Here is a 24,091-nt window from a genome sequence, read left to right on the forward strand (position 1 = left end):
CTACGACTATCATTAAGTGTCGTACCTTATGATTCTCGACTCCTGACGAATGTATCTTTTTTTTATGTATACTGAGAGTATGTACACCAAGACAAATTCCTTGTGTGTCCAATCACACTGGCCAATAACGTATTCTATTCTATTCTATTCTATTCTATTCTATTCTATTCTATTCTATTCTATTCTATTCTATTCTATACAAAATCTACAGTATACTGTAGTATCTTAAGAGTCTAACAATGTATCACTTTAAGATGCTGTAGACTCTAACAATTAATGTTTTGTAGGTTTATGTTACATTGCTTTCCTCTTTTTAAATGAGCCTGATATATTGAAGGATAGTAGTTATAAAATCCAGAAATATTTTGGGAGCCAACTTTTTTATTCTTATTTTTTTTGTGCAAAGTTTAGCACTTGTTTTCCTGGCCTCACAATATGAACATCACACAACACCAACTGGTAATAAAATACTCTTAAATATTCTAAATATATAAATTCATATCTAAAAATGCACATTTCCTTGTTTTAGTTGACATCTGTATGCATCCTGTATCTCCGTAGATCTGAGAAATTCAGTGAGATATGGAATTCTCCCCTAGCACAGACACTAACCTCTGCTCCAGGAGGTCCTTCATCTCCTCTAAAACCCTTAGGTCCAGGTGCACCTACATTACCCTAGAAGAAAAATGTTAGTTCAGTGATTTCATCCTTTGTAATACATGGTCACAACCAACTAGTTTTGCAGAAATCACAAATCTTCTCCTGCAACCTCACAAAACGATCTGAAAGGGGTTTTCTGAAGCTGCTGTTCATTTCATATCCTTCCTTCCTTCCTTCCTTTTCCTCCTACCTACCTACCTACCTACCTATTTGGAGTGGGCAGATTTAGGAAGGAGTTTGATTTAGAGGCCGCAAGTTGTTTATACTTTATTGGTATAACAAGACCCAAATTCTTTCATATTGCTAGTTCTACAGGGACATTCACCATCTCAAGGGCATTCCACTAATTTATATATGCATTATTTGTTAGAGAAACAGGACAAATCTATTTCTTTAAAGTAGCGAAATTCTGCTACATTATGTGTAAACTTTCTGCACAAATGTTTGCCAATGTTTTTTGATGGTAGGAATTAACTTTGCTTTGTTTGTTTTACTGCACTGAACGTATTTTTATTGGTCAATGACTGAAATAAAATTTATGTTTGTTTGTATAATGAGGAAGAGAATTTTTATATATTATTCTTTTTGAAAATATATTGCAAGCAAGTAAACCTTTTAAGTTTATCATCCCTTATACAGTTTAGCTGTTGTTGCTAACTCATATCAACATTTTAGCTTGGGAAACACAGAGGTAGATCATATGCTGCCTGATTTGACCCAAATTTAGAGGCTAACAATATGTTATGTAAGTTAAGAAAGTATTGTCCCTTGCTATTGCTCATATTTTATATGGACAATTTCAATGGTTTGGGTTCTTTTTAGATAATTTCTGCAAAGGTGACATTGCTTCATTTCAGGGGTGGGATTCAAAATTTTTAACAACCAGTTCTATGGGCATGGCTTAGGTGGTGGGCGTGGCTTGGTGGTCATGTGACTGGGTGGACATGGCTTGGTGGTCATGTTATTGGCTGGGTGTGGCCAACTCAATATTACTCACATCGAGGCTTGCATCTCCTCGCTTGGCCTCTCATGACTGTGGAGATGCTGCAACAGTCATAAGTGTGAAAAATGGTCATAAATCACTTTTTTCAGTGCCATTGTAACTTTAAATGGTCACTCCACACAAGCAAAGTACCAGCAAAGGAGAGAAAAAAAACTCCAGAGAAGTTCCAGAGACAGGAAGTCTAATCCTGCCAAGAATGTAACAAGGGTTAACAGAGAGGCAGTTTCTCTAAGCAACACCAGAATGTTTCCTTCCTGCCTTCCTTACAGAATTAGGCCAGTAATTTCTTCTAGCAACCGGTTCTCCGAACTGCTTAGAATGTTAACAATTGGTTCTGGAAAATAGGTGCGAACTTGTAGAATCCCACCCCTGCTTCATTTTTTTTGTCAATAAATTTATCAAACAGTCAAGTGTTTCTATTTACAAGCAGCATTGATTACATATTTTATGAGACTGGATCAAGAATAGGATTTGAAAAGCAACCTATTATCTATCACACAACATAAATAGCTGTAACTTTTTAGACTTTTATTGGAAAAGGATGTGCTTGTAAATATTTGCTCTGAAGTGAGATGTGTTAGGGGCCAAATCCAATTACTCATCCCTTTTCTTTGTCTACCACTGGGTTGTTGCAATGAGAAATTTCCTAACAGTGAAAATAATTAACCAGTGGAACTACTTGCCTTCAGAGGTTGTGGGTGCTCTACTGGAAGTTTTTAAGAAGAGACTGGCCAGCCACTTGTCTGGAATGGGAAATGGTTTCCTGCCTGAGCAAGGGATTGCACTAGAAGACTTCCAAGGTCCCTTCCAATTTTGTTATTCAGTTAAACATTTTTTACTGGCAAGGCTCTCCAGTGTTGCTGTTTGCTGAATGCTGGAGCCCTGGGTGTATCAGATCAGGAGTAAAACTTTACAAAACAATAAATTCAGATCCAATCTCTTTGCCTTGGGTAAATGAAAATTATTCAGATTCCCTCAAATGGCTGTGGAACTGAGCTTTTACCAGGTCTGGTACTAACACAATGCAAATGCTAGGAGATATATACATATACATATACATATACATATACATATACATATACATATACATACATACATACATACATATATATATATATTTGGCAGGTGAGATTTCAAAACTTTAATTGCATTTTAAAAATGAGAATCCGCTAGCATGGGGTTCAAATATACTTGCATCTAGTATAGATGCAAGTCTGAACCATCATTTAGGCTCACATATGCAGGTAGTCCTCTACTTAAAGACCATAACTGAGCCCAAAATTTCTGTTGCTAAGCAAGACATTTATTAGGTGAATTTTGTCCCATTTTACAACCTTTCTAGCCCCAGTTGTTAAGTGAGTCACTGCAGTTGTTACAGTAAGTTAGCAACTTTGCCTGTCAGAAGGTCACAAAAAGTTATAAACATGATCCCAGGACATTGCAACTGTCATAAATATGAGTCAGTTGTCAGGCATCTGAATTTTGGTCATGTGACCATGGGGATGCTGCAACGTTTTAAGAACAAAAAACAGTCATATATCACTTTTCAGTCTAGTTATAACTTTGAATGAAGTGTTTTAAGTCGAGGACAGTCTGTACTTGCACAGCAAAAGGGGTGCAGAAGCCTGATCTTACAATATTTTAGAAATGGAGGTTACCCATGAACATTTCAGAATATTTTATGGGAAAAGTTAAAGTTTTTAACTCATAGAAAGAATAGCATTAGGATGAGTTATTTCTACACTTAAAAGCACACTTTCATCCTTGTCATTTAGAACAAACTATAAAGACAAGAATCATCAGGGAAATTTAAATTTTAGTTCTGTGCAACTGTACTGTCTAGGACAGGGGTGTCAAACTCAAGGCCTGTGTGCCGGATCTGGCCCATGGGTTGCTTAAATCCGGCCCATGGGGCTGGCCTGGAAATATATCAAGGGAGTGGCCCACGGTGCTTCTGGTGGCTTAAATGGGCCATGTCTCAGGCCTCATTTTCACCCTACATGGCCTACTGCAGCACTCTGCTAGCAGAAACCGGACTGAAAAATGGGCCGAAAAACAGGCCCCAAACACACCGAAAAACGTCCCAAAACCAGCCAAAAATGGGACAAAAGCCAGCCTGAAAACAGGCCACGCAGCCCATTTTCAGCCAGCAGAGTGCTGCAGGTGGCCATGGAGAGCGAAAACAAGGTGCAGGGAGGTGCACATTTTGGCTGGCAGGGTGCTGCAGGAGGTATCCGTCCCCCCTTACTGCCACCCCACCCCTGCTGGCCTGCAGAGGAGAACTACAATGCTGATCCGGCCCTTGAAGAAATCCAGTTTGACACCTGGTCTAGAACATGCAGTATTATCAGATAATTTGTCAGGCTTTAGCTTTTCGTCGATCCAAGAAAAGCCCTGTACTAGCTTATGAACCAAAATAAATAACTTTACAAACTTCCTATTCCCACTTGTTATATAGCCCTTTCTAATTTGTTTTTCCTAAAAGAGGTATCAATTTTCATTATTCTACTGATGCCAATTTATTTAACAGTTTGTTTTTTAATTTCATTTACTTGAATCCTGAGTTCTAAAATGAGATTCATGGCCATTTTGTACCCTACTTAGAACAAATAATTGTGGACTCCTTTTTCTTCTCTTTTAAGAAAGTCTGTTGCTTTAAATGTCTTGAGAAACTCTTGCTTGGTCACCTTGATGTAATATGTTCCATTTTATATAGAAAAACATAGAGGGCTCTTATAGTAGGGAAGGCTCTAAATGGGATTTATGTCAGCTTTTATGCTAGCTGCTGTTTTCAATTTGCCATTTTGGTGCAGAACATCTGCATTTCATTTTAACAATACGTGTTGTTTTACAACTAGAAACTAGACTAATAGAACAGAGCAAGGGGCCTCACTTTGGAGCATTATGGGACGGAAATGTCCTGGATCTGCTGAAGGACATTTTTCCTCTATAGCAGGAATACACAGGCCAGTAGAAGTATGTGCAGAAAAAATAAGTGGAAAATATGAAAGCAAAAGGAACAATAAATATATCTACTGCAACCTATATGCATGAATTTATATGAGAAAATATAAAAGGAACTCATTAATAATGTGTTTTCTTATTCAGTGTATATTTCACAGCAGTACCATCTGTTCTTAGTAATGTTATTGATAACGTTAACAACACAAGGATACCACTTCCTCACACAGACTCAAGGCCTTTTTGACTGTCTTAATTGCTTATAGGGCTCTTTGCACTACTCCCATGAACACAAATTACATTGATTGATCTTCACTGCGAAAAATTTATTACTATGAAATTAAAATTAATACAGAGCCGGGGCCTTGTCTAATATTATCTTCCTTTCCACTCATTGGTTTACATTCTCCCTCCGCCCAACTGCGAGATCAAGGATGCAGAAGAATTAAGAGCATCTTACTGGCTCTCCTGGTGCTCCAAAAGATCCCTCACGACCTTGTTCTCCTGGTGGACCTGGCTCACCCTAAAAAAAAAGAGGAAAATAAATGAAGCAATACTTGCAGAGTAGAGTAAGCAGAAAAGCAGAAGAGAAAATATAACATCTACAGAGTTAAATCATACGTGTTCTAATATACTAAATTATATCATGTTTTTCTTATCATCAACACAGGAAAACAATATCAAGCAAACATTATCAAAGACCCAGATAATCTTAAAATCCATGGATTAGCTGCTCAAAATCTCATTTAAAACAAAAATCATATCTTGCCCAGAATTCTCCAGGGATTGGAGGATTTTTGGCATAATTCTACTGTATGTCGGATCCATTGCAACATATTGTCATGAAAGCCAACTATTTCCAACATTCTTGCCAATTTGCTTGCAGAATAAAGAGTATTGAGAAGTTAATGGCTCAAATGGGACGAAGGCAAAGCAACTATAAGAGTGGCCAGAAGACAAGGCTTGTTCACATATACCCTCTTTTGCCTCATGAGTTGATGCGGTATCAATGGCCTGGCAGGAATGCCCAAAGGCTACATGGGACTGAAACTGACTGCTGGGTTGTGGCACTTCTAACATTTCTGTCTGCTTGGTCCCCGCTTGGTGTCTTGAGTTCTTGTCATCCTCAGTCAGGGACACTACTCACTCTCTGAGGCTTTGTCTACATCAAGGGTCCCCAGACTTGGCAGCTTTAAGACTTGTGGATTTCAATTCTCAGAATTCCTCAGCCAGCTTAAAGTTGCCAAGTTTGGGGACTCCTGGTCTTCATCATGGCAAATAACAGCACTGCCTCAAAGAACCAGCAGTGAGCAATATTCCTTGTGTTTCAAATATTATCACTGGGCAGTAATTTCTTTCTAGAGAGTGCCAAAGTATGCTGTACTCATGGGACAGTTGTACAACAGAAGAGCAAGAAGCCAAAACAGTGAGGTGTCTAACCCAGCATCATACCAAGGGGTATTACTGCATTACCCAATCTTAATTAAAAGATCTTGGGAAACACAGGGAATCTGTGGGAAGCTAGTCTGTGAGAACATTAGTGAAGGGCCCAGTGGAGGGCAAGAGGAGAAACTGCTGCTTGTCATCCCATTTTCTGAGAAGTAAAAATATAAGAGTGGTCAGAGTCAGATTAATTGAGAGACTTCTGGAGAAAAAACGTTTTATTCGTTGAAAAATAAATATAGTATGGAAGGGATATACCATAATCTCTTATGTGGCAGCACTTCTCCTCCCTCTGTGCCAAAACTCTATATAAACAGAATACTTGGTTCATGTGAAGAATTAGGAAACGTCTCTGCTTTATTTGGAATGAGGTAGATCAAGAATCCCTTTTCTGAAAACGCCTGCTGCGCTCACAGCTGAAGATCTGGCCTTGAGCTGAGCAAAGAACAATCTTAACAGGGACTTTTTCTACAGTATAATAATGAAAATTATATAATAATCAGAATTTGAAACAGATATACTGTCTTCCCAGAATGTCAGCATGTTTGTTTCATTGCAGAAACTCACATATTTAATTATTCGTTAGCCTTTGCCCTATTGACAGTAGCATGTTTTTAACTGAAAGCCAGCAGAAATCAGCAGCTAGAATATCAACATAAGCCTGAAATATTATACTACCATGTTTTATGGATAATGACATTTTTTTATTTGACTTAGCTTCCAGGATTATTCCCTAGAGAAAACAGGAAGGAAGTGGTTGAACATTCCACCATGGATAAAAGGGTAGAATATGCTGTAATTAGGTCTAATAAGTAATTGGAACTTTATTCCTACTTAGGCTAGATATTATCTTAATAGAAGCTCCATTGTTTTTTCTGTAGCAACAGTCACACAAAGAAATGACAAATTTTGGTTGATGCAAAACTGTCAAGGTTTATTTGCAATATATTTGTCTCTGTTTTGATTTCTCCTAAAGCATGTTACCTATGTTTTCCTTTGTTCCCACGAGGATAGAAAGCTCCGTTGCAGAATTTTTATCAACACATGTTACTTCCTCCATAATCCTTACTTGTTCCTTGGAACCATAAATATCTATCTCTTAGGCCTGCTGCATCTGAGTTGAAAAACTCTGGAAAATCACCAGATGGCTTGATCACTTTAAGTATCATACTTTGGACACATTACACAAAAAACCTAACTCTGGAAATGGCTTCAATGTTGGAAAAGTGGAAGGAAAGAGAAGCAGAGGACAATCAGCAGGATTGACTCAGCCTTCCATCCTTCCGAGGTGGGTAAAATGAGGACCCAGAGTATTGGGGGCAATATGCTGACTCTGTAAACCACTTAGAAATGGCTGTAAAGCACTATAAAGTGGTATATCAGTCTAATCAGTCTGCTATTGTTATAATGGTTTGATCCAGTTACAGTGATGATAGGTGCACTATTGGAAGACTGGAAAGACCAGGCTACAACGAAGAATAACAGGGTTGGAAGGAACACTGGAGCTTTTCTCTTCCAGCCTCCTGCTCATGAAGAACATAGACCATTTATAAACTTGATTGCCTATTTGGATATACCAAGTATTCCCTCTCATATAGAAACCACTCCTATCCAGAGAAATAAGAGGTGGTATTCAGCAGGTTCTGACCAGTTCTGGAGAACCGGTAGCGGAAATTTTGAGTAGTTTGGAGAACCGGCAAATACCACCTCTGACTGACGCCACCCCCACCTATTCTTTGCTTCCCAAGTCTCAGCTGGGTCTTCTTTTGTTGCCCTGCCCAGGAGAATGGAGCTGGAAAGCAGGTTCTGGGAGGGAATGGGCAGTAACCTTCCCCTGCCACATCCACTAAACCACACCCACAGAACCAGTAGTAAAAAAAATTGAATCCCACCACTGACAGAAATGTATACAGACACAAACATGTTATTCCAACAGAAACATCAAACGAAATAATAGTAACGCTTATAAAAGCCAGAATTGAGAATATAGCACCAGGCAGCAAGTGCTACCTCTGCAAAGAAGCTGAAGAAACAGCGGATAACTTGAAGTTACCTGCTTCAAGAAGATAACACATATTGTTTGCAAACAACATCATGACAAAGAGCAACAATGGTGCATTGGAAGATCTGCAAGAAATACCATTAGCCTACAAGCAAGAACTGTTGGGATCATAAAATAGATAAAATCACAGAAAATGAAGAAGCTAAAATGCTTTGGGACTTCAAAATTCAAACAGACAGGCACTTGCCAGATAACACGCCAACAATAACAATAAATAGACCAAAAAGTCATGGATAGTGGATGTGGCAATACCTGGAGACAGCAAAATAGTAGAGAAAGAACTGGAGAAGGTAACAAAATACGAAGATCTACCAGTAGAAATAGAGCAACTATGGCAAAGGAAAGCAAAGATAGTACCAATAGTAATAAGAGTTTTGGGTGAAATCCCAAAACTGGAGCATCACTTGAAGACCATCAGCATTGACAAATTCACCATCAGTTTGTTACAAAAGGCAGTTTTACTCAGAACAGATTACATCCTGTGATGTAATTAACACATTAACACACCCACATCTGCCTAACCCAAGAGAAGAATTCAATAAGTGGATAAAAATGCCAAATCCAATCAGAACATCTGGATGACTATGCAATGAAGTACAATAACAATACCACCACCATGATGTGGACTATTTAAGGGAAACAGAATATAATAAATGTGGGGCATAATAAAAATGTAAAACATTATTTGGAAACCTAAAGGTAAGACATAGAATATAGAATAGTGTGTGTGTGTGTGTGAGTGTGTGTGTGTGAGAGAGAGAGAGAACGGTGATTTACAAAGTATGTGGACCATAATTTTAAAATGACAATTCTCTTCACAAGTATATTTCTGAATTTTGTGATGCATTTCTCTACCCAGACAAAGCAAAATGTGTTCAGCATGTTACTTTATGAAAAGTGTTTTTTAGTTTCTGAGATAAAATATATAAATGTCCATATTACCCATGAATAGACCAATGAGAGGGAGACTGAAACCACAATACATTATTTTGGTACAATCCTCAAACTCATGAACTGCAGCACTAACTTTTCTCAATATATCAGAGCATTAAAAAAAAAAATTCCTTCCTTGTTTCCCAATTGTCTTTGGTCAGCTGAATTCTTCTAGTTGCCCAATTTTATATTTTTGGGTTTGAGACACAGTAATTTCCCCCCTACTCACTCCCAACTTTCTAATTAAAAGAGGCATTGTTTTCCTTTCAGGGCTGTCAAACTTGTGGCCTAAGGACCGGATGCGTCACGTGCTGGCCACGCCCATGCCTGGTTTAGCAAAGAGAAAAAAAGTCCCGATACATCACGTGATGCCGTGAGTTTGAGACCCATCAGAGGGAGATCCAACCTGGAAATAATAAATTGCTCGACACTGAGAACTGTCAATGGAACAGCTTGCCCTCTGGAGTTGTGGATCCTCTGTCCCTGGAGGTTTTCAAAAATAGATTGGACAACCATTTGTCTGGGATGGTATAAAGCCTCTTGCCTTGGGCAGAGAGTTGACTAAAAGTCCTGCAAGGTTCCATTCTATTCTCCTCTCATTCTATTCTATGTATTTTTCTTAAATTTATAAACTCAGTCCATTCTACACTGAGTCATGTGTATCCTCCAAGTTCCAGCTACAAGAAATTTACCACAAAAACAAGTTTTAAGTTAAGAGTTAAGAGCGCAGAATGTCTTTTCCTGCATGTTGGGACATTATTAGAAGTATTTCACAACTCTTAAACTAGGTCCATTTCACTAAATAGATCACAAGGCCTTAATGGCTTGAGTTTTCATTTAAAACAGTAAAATATTTCTTCTTCTAAACTACTTGTGAATATCACGAATGAAAATTTACCTTTTCTCCTTTTGATCCACGAGCCCCAGGGACCCCTCGTAAGCCTTCGGATCCAGGGCTACCCTGTATGCAAGAGGATGGTGATGATTTTATATTCTAGATTCAATTACAAGGCTGCGAAAGGGTGGCAGAGAACTTTTAAACATATTTCTCTTGATGAAGAAACTAAAGGAGAATTTTGTATTAGAACTTGTTCTAAGAATCCCGTTAGGAAGGATTCTGAAGGCTTGCTAAGGACTGAAGGAATTTCTAAACAATTTTCAAAGGTTTCCCCGTGTTTATATTGTTGAGGAAAGCTCTTTACTGATTGTATCCCATTCCATATAAATATTAGAAAAACAGCTTTAAATAAACCCAATGAATTTCAGCTCCAGAGGCTTAATGAAGACCATTTTCTTGGTTTCCAATTTTTCTACCATCTACTGGAAACATCATTGAAAACAGTAATCTTACCTTTGGTCCAGGGGTACCATCAGAGCCAGGACTTCCCTACAAGAGAACGAAGAGACAGCAAAATGGATTATCATGTACGTAAACTTGCTCCTTCAGGCTCATAAAATCTTTAAACATGTACCTCATCTCCCCATTCTCCTTTTTCTCCTTTGGCTCCCACTTCTCCAGGCAGACCCTAAAAGATATGAAAAAGTGAATATTTTTACCATGAGCTTTTGAGTAGTCATACAGCAGTTGTGAATCACATAGTGATCTAAACTTAAATGGATAGAGATGTCAGAGCAATGTTATTATTGCTCTTCAAAATCAAAAACAACTCTTGACTTTCTCTGATCTCATGACATCAACTGCATTTAGGAGCTGAGATTATTCAGTTTTGGCTTAGATATAGTATAGCTGCAGCAAAACCAACATTTTAATCATTATTATTCTGAAATATGGTAACTCTTTACATCTGGTTGGCAGTCATTTTCCCATCAGAAAGATTTCTTATCTTATCCCCAAATGCTGGCTCCTGAGCTTTAGAGTTCCCCTAAAAGGTCCTTGGGGTGAAATAATGGCTTAGAAGCTACAAAGTCTTTATTTTTTCATGCAACTAGATGAAGGCAATATGAATTGAGGGCATGGACATTACTCCAAAACATCCTGCAGCTGAGTGGGAGCAGTAAATTTTTTTTTGCTCCTTATCATCAGTATACTAAAATTGGGTGATGATCACACATGACAATTTGAAACTTTCTGATGGTTTGGGGAGTAAGTGAAGTGGCAATGTAGAAGAGGCCAAAGTGTCTAAAAATCATGATTATTTCATACACTACTTCTAAGATGAAGGAATTTTATTCTTTGGTTATTCTTGCTTGCAACTGGCAGCTCTGTGGGTAAGTACTGCAATTGCAAAGCAAAACATCCCATGACAGAACCAATTGTTTCGATTGTTAAGCAACTCATTTAAATCAGTAAGTGACCATGACTTGCAATTTCACATCTGTGCTCTCCATTAATTGTGCTTGTTGAAACCAGGTTGTGAAGCTTATGGGACAATACTACTGATATCAATGCATACTGGCTGAAAAGCACTCGAATGGCAATTATGTGACCATGGGACACTATGATGATCCTAAATGTAAGGTTTGGTCACAAAGCTATTTTTTTCCAGCTCAACTTCAAACAATTGTTAAATGAATAAGTGAGGAGTACCTGAACAGTCTTTTATAAAGAACATTTTCCTTCTCTATCTAGGCTGCATGGAATACATGTACAAGAGTACAGATGTGTAAAATCCAGGAAAAATCCAAGAGAAGTTGCAGTATCTAGTCAGTTTCATGTTTTGTGTCTGATCAACTAACCCAGGAGTCTGTAACCTTAAACACTTAAAAAGCCATTTGGACCCATTTCCCACAGAAAAGAAAACACTGGGAGCCAATAATTTAACAACCAGTGTGATTCACTCCCACCCGGTCACCTCCTGCTCTGGAATATTGAGCGAGTCTCCATCTCCTGCCATCACCCTTACCTTCTCAGGCCAGAAGAGGACTGATGGGGAGGGGAGAGGCGAAGCCAACCAGTGGTGGGATCAGCTGACAGGGAGCTGCAGCAGAGGGCCAAAAGAGGCACATGCAGCTCCAGAGCCGCAAGTTGCAGACCCCTGAACTAACCAATATTCCTAATCTGGAAAATTACCAACAGCCAATTTTGAAATCAGGAAAGCTCAAGTGAGGTTAGTCTCCACCTTGTAAAGTGAGGAAGGGCTGGAAAATCAGTGATACCAGCTAGTCTCTTCCTCTGCCAGATCTTCTAATGCTGTGCTTTTCCCCCCTTAGTTCCCCTTTTCATTACCCCAAACTGCTTATCAGAAAGTCCTTTTACCATTTATCAGAAATTCCACATTTAAATGTCCCCACTGTCATTTGGGGCAATTTACTTAGAATAGGGAAATTTAGAGAAGCACAGCTCTAATGGATCTACTAGCAAGCTGTGGGGGACCTTCACTGAGCCCTGGTATTAACCCAGTTCTGCTAACTTCCTTTACCAAACAGTATGCAAACAAACAAAAATCAAACAGGCCAAATTATTTGACTTAAGAGTAATATCTAGCCCAGTGTCATAAATTTGCTTCCCAGTAGCATATTAAATATAAACAAACATTTATCATGAAATGCACCACTCCTTAGCATCAATGTTGGTTTTTTTATCCCAACAAGTAACATTGGGGAAATCGTTATAGCATACTTAAGTCTAAAAGATCTACCCAGTGCTTAAAGCTGGCCAAGCAGAAAGAGTGTGAACGTTCTGGCTACTGCCTCTTTTCCCCTAAGCTGCTGGTGTTATGTTGGGGGAGGGAGCAATGTCTATGATCCACCTTCAGCTGTCTGAGTCTGAGATGTGAGGAAGGGAAGTGGGGGGAAACAGGGCATATGGCCAGGGACTCTCCTCCGGGCAACTAACGGCAGTGATAAAAGGGGAAGGCCGAGCAATGCACAATTACAACTATACCTTGCTGCCAGGAAGTCCATCTTTTCCTCGTGGGCCTGGACCTCCTTTGGGTCCAGGGTCTCCCTTGAAATAAAGAACACAGAAACACAAATAAGTTTAGGAAGGAAAAAAGGAATCCAATTCCAACACCCTAAATGACATGATATACAAGTGGGGTTTGTCTTTGATCCCTCTCTCCCTGTGGAAGTGAGAATCACTTATAGTCAAAATAGAGAAATCTAGAGTTTTATCATTGTGATAGGATCAAGCATGCCAGCCTAAATGAGACACATAAAAGCAGAATTTCCAATTCTTTCAAATACAGACCATTTTTGTATTTAAAAATCCTGTTATGCATGAGCAAGCGCATACGCATATATATGTATATGTACCATATGTATGTATATATATTGTATGTATGTATATGTGTATGTGTATATGTATATAATTATAATATAAATGTTGAACATTACAACCTTTGAAAAAACAGTGTTGCTAAGATCAACATCATAAACTAGTAGTACTTACTGAGGATTAGCACATTGCTGATTTGGCTTCCTCTCCAACTTACTACAATAACCTACTAAAGCTGCTTCCTTGGACATGTGTCCTTGGATTTGCATGTGTGAAAATAATTTGTAAAATGAATCTAATGACGTACCTAACTAATTTACTAGTATTAATGCTAGTAAACTAGTATTTACTATAGATTTATCATGGTATTTATATGCTGACATCACAAAGAGTACAGTATCCAAGTCATAATGAGAAAACAATGAATTATGGCTAACCTTTATCCCTTTGGGTCCATAAGAACCAGTATCCCCTTTTTGTCCAGGAGGTCCTTGTAAGCCCTAGAACCAAGCAGTTATCAATTAATTCATGACAATGTGTTATATGTTTTGGTATATTACAATAATCTCCATCAGGTTGGGCTGAATTTTTCCATACTGTTTTCCACCTATTTCTACTCTATATTTTTTCTTTCATCTTTCAGATTCTGCACTACCTATATTTACAGATTTGTTTCCACCATTGCACCCTGAGATTGCCTGTTAGCAACCAGAATGTGTAATCTCTTGTACCGACATACATCAAACCCAGGAGATCCTTTGCATCCTGGTAGTCCATGATATCCTTGATCACCCTGTGAAGAAAGAAAATATTTACATGACTATTATGAATCATTGGGAATTGTTTTCTTTTATCATTAGAAGATAGCAATAGCACTTAGACTTATATATGACTTCATAGTGCTCTGCAGCCCTCTCTAAGCAGTTTAGAGCATCAGAATATTGCTCCCAACAATCTGGGTCCTTATTTTACCTACTTCACTGATGGAAGGCTGAGTCAACTTTAAGCCGCTCAGAATCGAACTCTTGGAGTGACCAGTGAGTTAGCCTGCAGTACTGCATTCTAACCACCTTCTTCCTTCACTTCCTTAAACCAATACTTTTGTTCAATTGCAACCCTTTAATGCAGGTTTTTTTAAGGAATAAGGAGGGAAACTATCCTCTGCATGCAAATATCAACCATACCTTGTTGCCATCAGCGCCATCTATGCCACGCTTGCCCTTCTCTCCCTGTAACAGAAAAAAAATCAGGTATATACCCTGTTTCTCCAACAATACGGCCTCCCCCAATAGGAAGTCCCAGCATGTTTTACAGGCATGAAATGAAATTAAGCCCCTCCTCCCAAATTAAGGTCTATATTAAAACATGTGAAATGGGGGGAATGGTGGTGGTGGGGCTTGATATTAGGAAGTACTTTTGTTGCACACCCGGATATGGTGCTGCCTGCATTGACCCCGATACGAAGTGCCCCACCAATGCCGAGGTCAACATCCAAGCCGTCGCCGCCCACCCGCCCACCCAAAGATACAAGGAGGGGGGGAATTAAGTCACCCCCGAAAAGACGGCCTAGCCATTTTTGGGGGCTCAAAAAAAAAAAAGACCCGCCCTTATTATATGAGAAACATGGTAATACATAATTCATTTTCAAAAAGATAATGGCATCATCCCCCAAACAAAACCTAAAGACATACCTTGCCTCCTTTTGCACCTCTTGAGCCCTGCAGATGAAAGAAGAAGATTTAGAATGATGCACAAGTATTTACTAGGCCTATATAGAAAAGGACACAGGACATGGATGTTTTTAGAGCCCACTATGTAATTTAAGATGTTATATAATCTTCTAGATAATCACTGATGTTATGTCAGCAAAATACAGTGGCTGCATCATGTCCTAATAAAATAGCCTAAGAACAAACTGTATGTCCTTTTGAACTGAACAGACTTAGCCTTGTCACTTAAAAAAGCATATATTAAACTTTGCAAAATATCTTAAATCTTATCTGAACCATTCCGTCTTTGCTCTAGTTGTCTAACTTTCTAGTGGTCACAGAATTACTATCTCCATGACAGTAGGATAAATAATCATAATCATAATAGCCCTTGGAGCAATAACCAGGGGGTTGCCTAGATATATGGAAATTCTGAACTCATCAGACCTAAATATTCTGACTTTGCAAAAAGCCACCTTACTTGGAACTACCTATATACTCAGACATTAACAGCTCTTAGGTCCTTGGTTCGGACTTGAACTGTTAAGTTTTTACCAGTCCCAGACTATGAATCAAATTGAAGATTAAATCAATAATAATAATAACAATAACAACAGTAATAATAAATTGAAGATTAACATCAATACAATTACTACTACTAATAATGAGAAACAGCTAGAAAAAATAACAAAATATTGTGATTTTCAAATTGAAGTTGAGCAACTATGGAGGAAGAAATCAACAGTTGCACCAATAGTAATAGGAACCCTTGGAGCAATACCCAAAGGGTTACCTAGATACATGGAAATTTTGAACCTAGACCTGAATATTCTGACTTTGCAAAAAACCACTTACTCAGAACTGCCTATATACTCAGATGCTATCTTAACAGCTCTTATGTCCTTGGTTAGAACTTGAACTGTTAAATTTTTACCAGTCCCAGACTATGAATTGAATTGAAGATTAATCATAATAATATTTTTAAATAATGTTTATATGAAATATACTTTAATATATTTTAACTTAGACTTCCGGTTTGCAGAGCTTCGGCGGAGGCAGGAATCCGCGATCGTGCACGGTTTCTGCTCACGCTCGCCGCTGGAGTACCCCGATCCAGCCGGATTCAGGGCTATAGTTACCCCGTAGAGGTAACTGAAGACAGGGGAGACCTGGCAGGGGGTCGGGAGGAATCTCAACCCCCCTCCTCAGCTGGCTTAACTCCCTTTTCCAAAAGCGGTGGAGCGGCGGTCAGAAATGTCTGCCACAAAGAAGCTCTCATTTGGGAAAGAATGTGCAGGTGGAAGCGGAGTTTTGGCTGACCGGGATAACAAGCAATACTTAAAATACCCTGGAAATTAAAAATCTGCAAAAGATACATCACTCCCAGAGTCTTGCAAGTGGCAAATGAAAGGTAAAAGGGAAAGTTCTTTTTTTCCACGCTCCTTCCTAATGTTGACAGCGAACAGAAACGAATGAGAAATCGGAAAAACCCACTTTGGCATCAACAGGTAACTAACTAAATGTCAAGGGGATAATAAGGATTTCTGAACATTTTTTTAAAAAAATTTTCTGCTGTAAGTGGGAAGGGAGAGGAAAAGAATTGGAGCAGGATTTGGAAGGAAGGAAGGAGATTGCCTAGAACTTGAAAGAATTATTAAATACTAACAACACTTCTAAAAGATACATTTTAACTGGAATTTTGTAACTAAACAGTAACCCCAGGAAGAGAAAGTGAAGAAAGAAGAAAGTGTTAAAAGAAATAACCTATTTGGACTGTTTGGTGACTTTGGGACTTTTGGAAATTATATTTGAAGGACTAAAAACACTTGGGTGGTTGTTTGGAAAAAAATTTTTTTTTCTCTACAATGGCATCACTTGTGGATGAACTGAAAATTGAATTCAAAAAATACAAAGAAGAGGAACAAGAAGGGAAGGGCTCTCTTGGCTCTCTTTTTCAATTCTTAGAAATGGCGATCTGTACTTATGAGAAACTAACTGCGCAACAAGATGACTGGGACAAAGAAGAAGCCATCTTTGATGAACAAGTAACTTTATTTGGGGAAGAAAGGGGAAAGGTGGAAAAGAAAATGGATAAGACCTAAAAAACAACCAAAAAAGGGGAAAATAAGGTGAAAAGTGGATATAATGTTAGAAAACAACAGAAAGGGGGAAACACAGAAGAGGGAAATGGAGGTGGAGAGACAAGGGGGTGAAAAGGGCAGGGAGAAGAAGCAAGAGAGGAAGGAAGGGATGAGAAGTTTTAATGGTGTAGAGCAAGATGTAAAGAAACAGGATTTATTTGGAGATAATTGGAAAAAACTTAATTGAAAAAGGGATTCTGCAAAGGTACATAACATTGTATTATATATATATATTATATTATATATATTTGTATTAGAAATAGTGTTAGAAAATTAGAAACAATATGTGATTAAAAAGTGGGATAAAATATTCAGTGTAATTCAGTGAAATTTTTGTGAACAAAAGGAAGGCAGTGAAATAAATGAGAGAATTGAAGTAGGAAGGAATAGGAACATTTCAATGACACAATGTTTTAAAATACAAGTGAAGTGGGGGGGAAATAATTATGGAAAGTTTATAAGTGTTCCCATAAAAATATGATATTTAACTCAAAAGTAATGTGCAAAATGTTCAAGATTTAAATGAATATTAATATTAATGATAGATTTGAATTGGTATGGATTGTTGTTTTAATTATATTACATATTCATAACTTTTTTTAAAAAAAATATAGTGTGTAACTGTAGAATGTACTAAGCAGAATCCAAATGGAAATTATGTACTATATTGTTATAAATTTAGGGGAAAGAGGCGTCATACTCCAATTAGTGTACAGGAGAAATTTTGTTTAAAGAGAAAGGATAATAGATAGCTGGAAACAGGACAGACAAAGAATAATAAACATAATGATTTGAACTGAGATGAGATAAATAAAATAAAACTAAGCAAGTTAAAAGAGGGGAGAAACTATATAGAAAATGTAAAATGGCAATAAGATATGGAATGGTATATAAAATGAGCATGAATTTGAATTTGTGTCTGTACGAAGAGATGTAACCCGGGATCAAGCTGCTTTCAGAAAAGATGCTTTAAGTTTTTATGTTTTATGTTTTGTTTGTTTGTGTAGTTTTTTGAAAATCAATAAAATTTGTTAAAAAAATTTTTTTTAACTTATTGTTTTAACATATTGTTTTTATCCTTAATATATCGTGCCCAGAATCACTTGTTCGTGAGATTGGTGGCCATATAAATTTGATAAGCAAATAAATAAATGTGCAAAAATAGAATCCAAGATTTGTTTCTTTGCCCAACAGTTCCAGTGGGAATCTCAAATCCAAACAATTCCAAGTAGAACCAAATTAATTTAAAGTTCTTATATCCCCTTACTTGGTTTATAGCGTACATTTATTTTATTATTTTATTTTATTTTGTCAAGCAATTATTAGATAACGGGTATAAGTATAAACATGGTCATGAATACATGAAATGGATACGAATAAGAGAAAAAAAAGAAACAATAGGACAGGGACGATAGGCACGTAGGCGCGCTTATGCACACCCCTTGATCTAGATTATGCACATCTAGATCAAGGCTAAATCTTGTGATGTTTTGACTGGCCCTAGACATGGCATACTCTAACACTGAATTTTGGAGTCCCGACTCCTCCTGCTCCCCAATAATTCAACACAGATTCATTTGCTTTTGTAGCACTGTTAATCAACACAACTCACCTTGTCCCCTCGGGTACCCTTGTCTCCCTAAAAATGAGAAGGAGAGGGAAAAGTCAGATATATTATAAATAAAATTATGAGAAAAAAAAATCAAGAAAACAATAAGTGAAACTATACTTGCCTTCATCCCTTGGTAGCCAATAGGTCCTGGGTCACCTTGCTTTCCCTAGGTAAAGAATAACATTCAAACAATAAATCCCTTTGCACTCAAATCCGGTTCTTGTTTGGGAAATTCTTTCAAGATTGTAGGGAAAATAATTTTATCCATAATTTTGTGTTAATTGGATTTTTGACAATTTCTTACAATATGTTTAAATCATTTAAGTCCTTTGATTTGAAATCCATCCTTGCTTTCCCATACACAAACGTGAAAGCATATTTATGCATGTATCTTAACAGATTGATATACAGTTGGATTATGATATACAAGTAGAACAGACTCATGGCTGGATCCAACCTGGTTTCTTTAATAATGCAATTTTAGATGTGTCTATTCAGAAGTAACTCTTTTGAATTCATACTAGCTCAGTGCTCTCAGAATTTCAGATTAAAGCTTTCTATCTTATCAAAAACACTTCAGTGACAAATGTATTAGTGCCTATCAGATGTGATCTCCTGATTTACATAAGGGTCTTTTTGAAGACTACGGAAGATTGAAGATTACAGTTCTTTGTGAAAATTATAGAAGTGTCCCCTAGTTTTATTATATTGTAGTGGTGTATTAAATTCTACCACAGCGTACTAGACCTAATACTGATGATCTGAGAAAGAATCATGAGATGCTTTAACAGAATGGATGGGTGAAAACAGGCTGAATCTCACCCCTCCTTGTAACTTCATTGGCAATTTGCAATTTCAGGAAGATGCTGACATACAGATGGCGTGTCTGCAAAATTGATTAATGTTATCTCACAAGTCTTCACATACAGAAAATGTCCCTTGGGAGGAATGCAGCCCTCCAACTAAAAAAAAATACTCCATATTTGTTCAGAATATACATTAAAAACTCAGTATTACATAAGATTCAGCTTTACTTTGAGTAAGTTCCATCCAAAGTCAAATGTATTTTCTACTTACGGGGTCTCCAGCTTCTCCTTTTTCTCCTGGCAAGCCAGGTCTCCCTCTTTCTCCCTGAAACAAAATATCAGTAAGCATTAGATTCTATTTTCAATTTTCATTTAACTTTACATTTCAGGTAAAGTTTAGCTTTTAAAAACCATAGAAGAAAAGGAGTTTTGTTATGAATGCTCTTGCCATAGTCCAAAGGACAATTTCAAGTGTATTGCAATATTTGGCATTTGTCCAACACCTCCCTTTACTGTTGGGCAAATGCCAAATATTGCACCACACATAACATTAATTTTTAATGTATCTTTTCACTTTTTACAAATGTTTCCAAAACAACAACAGTAAATAGTTACAAAAGTCTAACAATTTTCTACAAAATGTGAAACTACTATTTCCCCCCAAAGACTATTTCTATACATATGAGTTAGCAGGTACATCAAGAAGAAGAAAGTAGTAATGGGAACCGAGAAGTCTTTAAGGCAGAAGTCTCCAAACTTGGCAATTTTAAGACTTGTGGACTTCAACTTTCAGAATTCTGGGAGTTGAAGTCCACAAGTCTTAAAGTTGCCAAGTTTAGGGATCCCTGCTTTAAGGAGAGGACTCCCTTAATCTGGAATGGAAAGGTTTTCATAGCTGTGTCTATGGGTAGAGAAGAATGAAAGTGAATACTGTATAGCTTCTGATGTCTCTGTCAATTGGATGGGCAGGAAAAGGCTTTGAATGAAGTATTATTATTGACAAAAGTGCACACTGTAGAAGGTGTCAAGTTAGTCATTTCACAGAGGGGAGAACTGGCTGGCTTCAGTTCTTTTCAGGTCGCAATCTAACCTGAAAGTAATAAGCTTCTCAGTCAAAGGTTCTATTCTTAAATGCAAGGCCATTTGTCCATAAGGCAACTCTTAAATGAAATTTTGAATGAACATATTGATCTAGTTCAGATAACATAGATCTATATCAAGGGTAGTCAACCTTTTTATACCTACCACCCACTTTTGTATCTCTGTTAATAGTAAAGTTTTCTCTAACTGCCCACCGGTTCCACAGTAATGGTGTTTTACAAAGTAAGGGACAAAACCCCTACTGCCCACCATGAAAGCTGGAACGCCCACTGGTGGGTGGTAGGGACCAGGTTGACTACCACTGATCTATATGATCACATGACTGCCCCCGAACTTGAGGACTCAAATAGGCAGAGCTTAACTGTACATTAGCCAGATTACATCATTCTGATTCATACATTCAGAATTAAATCCTCAATGGCAGCAATTATCATTCTTGATCTGGGTTTGATCATCAACAATTCAAAGGGCTGCTTACATGAAACCATGGTAAGATGGCTATGAGCCGTTTGCAAATGTCTGATCTTCTCGTCCCCATAAATCACCTCCTTCCACTGCACCTTTTAGGTGACAGTAAGTTATATCAGATGCCTGGCAGTCAATCTAAATGTAGCCTTACAGAACTGATAATGTGAGGAAAACACCCACCTCTTCTCCTGGGTCCCCAATGTGGCCTTGAGGCCCTCGAGGAGGCTAAGAAAGAACAAGCAAAAGTTGGGATTAGAGCACAGGAATGTAAAAGGCAAAATTTTATATACTGCTGGGCTGTCAGGATAATAACACTCACCTGACATTCATAGGAACAGCACTGTTGACAAAATAAAAGGACACATTTAAAATAGTTACCAAGTTTACATTTTTATAGATTGAGTACATTTCTCTTTTGTTCTAATCTAAAAGCATTCCTTCATCCCTTCATTTTCAATAAGCTAGAACAATTAAGATACAGTTTCCCACACAATGCTGGTGAGTTCTAGCAGGAACTGAGGCTGTGCCATATGACATAATGGTTGAAGCTTCTAGATTAGTTTCCTGTCCATTTGAACAATCATCAACAAAAAAAACCCCAACAGTTATGTTGCTTGGATATGCCTAAATGTGTTAAGTTAAAAATATATAAGAAAAATGTTGTGTGGATTTATTTCAGGGGACAAACACAAAAGGCAACATAATAATCACATCAAATTGTTTGTTTTGCTATTTGCTCTATTTTCTCTTCAGAAATGTTCTGTGTTGATGTAGGACTTGTCAATATGCAAATATCCAGCATGGTAAGAAAAGAGGAAAGATAGCCTTAAGAAGTTCAGCTATGTTTCCATTATTCTCTGCTTTAGGATGAAAACATCTGATCACTTGTGACAACAGGGAATGCATTAGACTGGGCCAAGTGCCAATGTAAATGAGACACTTTAGAGCAAAATGCAAACTATCATTCAGCTCCAGGATGGCATACTTTTGAGTTACTGAGCACATGTTGGAGCCTCCATTTTGAGACCAGTCTACTGCACTAGAAGGTTGAAGCTGGATCAGGTTGACAAACAGCCAAAGAAATGTTTTTAGTAGAAAACTATGCAAATTCTCTTTGGCCTGAATCTTGCGGCCCAAGACCATTCATGCTTAATGCCTACACTTACTCAGAAATACTCCCCCCCACCCCAAATAGATGGATATAAATACTAACTTGCTGATAATTCCACTTTTTATAAAATAAGCTTTTAAAAACTATTTAAATTCTTGAATATTTACATTTTTCCAGAGCTTACATCTGTGCTAAGTTTTAAATAGGAGACTAAGATTTTGAATCCTCCTTTGTGATCTGAGCAAAGGGCTGTAAATTTGGTGCAGGATATGGTTCTTCCTTCTACTCCTTGGGACAAAAACATTTTGCTGTTCCCTTCTTACTAATTTAATCATAGGCAATAGGAGAGAATCCTGGCATTCAGATTAACATTGGCATGATTAGTTCAAAGTTTACTAGCAAAAAAACAGTGACAAGAAATTAGAAAATTTACAAGATAAAAATGTTTTGAATGAACAAAAGAGCACCAAAAAAACTCACCACTTGCTCCACATTATCTTTCTGAAAGAAAGAATAAGGAAGAATATGAGCAGAAATAATCAAGATAGCATATCCAATACATGATACATTTACTCAGCAGGAAAATATCTTTAAATATAAAATTATTGCTGTACAAAAGCAAATTAGACAGAAGAAAACTCATCTACTTGAATATTACTGTATTTTTATATCTTCTTTTCAAGTAGATCTAGTAAATAGAAAAGAAACACTAAGACTCACAATCATTTCAATGATGGTGTCAATTGTTCTAGGAATATCGCTTTGTGGTACAGTTGCTGTGAAATTGCGACGATAGTCATGGTCTGTAGCAATCACATTTAACCTGGATTCCTAGGATAAAATAAACCAAATCAAAACTATGTTTTCAGATGTCAGCTTGTAAATTTAGCAATGAGCTTGATCGAATTGCTGCACAGACTGCTGGTACTGTAATCTTCACATGAGGATCCAAATATAATTCCACTCATCTGTGTTGTTGTAAGGCTTGGTTATAGTTATCTATGTAATATGCCAAGAAACGTACTGACCTCCGCCTGCAGGGGAGGAGAGGCACTTGGGCAGCTAACTTTAGATTCTAACATATGTGCACTCATTGTAATACTTGAAAAAATTTCTTTGCACCCATATACGTCTTTGCATGTTTTCTGCAATTTTCTATACCTACTGCTCCTTTCTGCCAAATGAAGCACATCTCAGTTGAAAGAATGCATGGAAAAGTGTTCTTAATGATTGACCCACAGCTATCAACTTTTTGTGTGTGTGAAGATTTGCTGCTCACTGAAATATCTGAGCAGCCATTTAATAAAAATTGCCAATAACTCTTTTTAAAGATTACACAAGGTTGCATTCATTTTCCCACGTGTACATTATTTGACCTGGCATAATTAAGCATATGATATATTGCACCTTTAAGATCAGCACATTTTGAGTTATTATTTTCACCCAGCTTAAATCAGAACCAATATAGTTTTAGGAAATGCTGTACAAAGAGGGCAGCATCTCTGATTATTACATTCAAGGGTTAGAGCAAAGAGCGCCACTTCTGTGGTTGGCAACTTATGCAAAATCATAGGAACAAGCACATCCCCCAAGCAAGAGCTGTCACTGGTCTAATCTCTATTGATTGACAATGATTGCTCTAATATCATCCATGTGTACACATTTCATACCAGATGGTCTGGAGATACAGCAACAGCAAACACTTTGATCCCCTGGTGCTTTGCTTCATTGGCAGCATCTTCCAGTCCCCCACAGGGCTCTTTGTAACCATCTAAGGGATGTCCATCTGTCACCACAATAAGATACTTATTTTCCCTGTGATGAGATCCGCTGAAAAAAATTAAAATCAGCCAATGAAAAACAAACCATATTACTCTCATCACATCACAATCTTAAATGGTTGC

General features: G+C 37.6%; 1 protein-coding gene across 1 annotated transcript in view; it reads right to left on the reverse strand.

Moving 5' to 3' along the window:
- The window catches only part of COL6A1 (collagen type VI alpha 1 chain), a 49,883-nt gene that overhangs the window by 17,675 nt on the left and 8,117 nt on the right, over positions 1 to 24,091 (reverse strand). The window contains exons 4-21 of the mRNA XM_026707719.2: positions 23,858 to 24,017; positions 22,908 to 23,018; positions 22,668 to 22,688; positions 21,396 to 21,416; positions 21,257 to 21,301; positions 19,779 to 19,832; positions 18,823 to 18,867; positions 18,702 to 18,728; positions 14,931 to 14,957; positions 14,424 to 14,468; positions 13,979 to 14,032; positions 13,677 to 13,739; positions 12,907 to 12,969; positions 10,535 to 10,588; positions 10,414 to 10,449; positions 9,961 to 10,023; positions 5,085 to 5,147; positions 613 to 675 (exon numbers count right to left, since the gene is read on the reverse strand). Coding sequence (XP_026563504.1) covers positions 613 to 675; positions 5,085 to 5,147; positions 9,961 to 10,023; positions 10,414 to 10,449; positions 10,535 to 10,588; positions 12,907 to 12,969; positions 13,677 to 13,739; positions 13,979 to 14,032; positions 14,424 to 14,468; positions 14,931 to 14,957; positions 18,702 to 18,728; positions 18,823 to 18,867; positions 19,779 to 19,832; positions 21,257 to 21,301; positions 21,396 to 21,416; positions 22,668 to 22,688; positions 22,908 to 23,018; positions 23,858 to 24,017 — 1,015 coding nt within the window. The remainder of the gene's footprint in view (positions 1 to 612; positions 676 to 5,084; positions 5,148 to 9,960; positions 10,024 to 10,413; positions 10,450 to 10,534; positions 10,589 to 12,906; positions 12,970 to 13,676; positions 13,740 to 13,978; positions 14,033 to 14,423; positions 14,469 to 14,930; positions 14,958 to 18,701; positions 18,729 to 18,822; positions 18,868 to 19,778; positions 19,833 to 21,256; positions 21,302 to 21,395; positions 21,417 to 22,667; positions 22,689 to 22,907; positions 23,019 to 23,857; positions 24,018 to 24,091) is intronic.

The sequence above is a fragment of the Pseudonaja textilis genome, chromosome 1 (genome assembly GCF_049901715.1).
Source record: "Pseudonaja textilis isolate UNSWEBS1 chromosome 1, rPseTex1.2, whole genome shotgun sequence".
Lineage (NCBI taxonomy): Eukaryota > Metazoa > Chordata > Lepidosauria > Squamata > Elapidae > Pseudonaja > Pseudonaja textilis.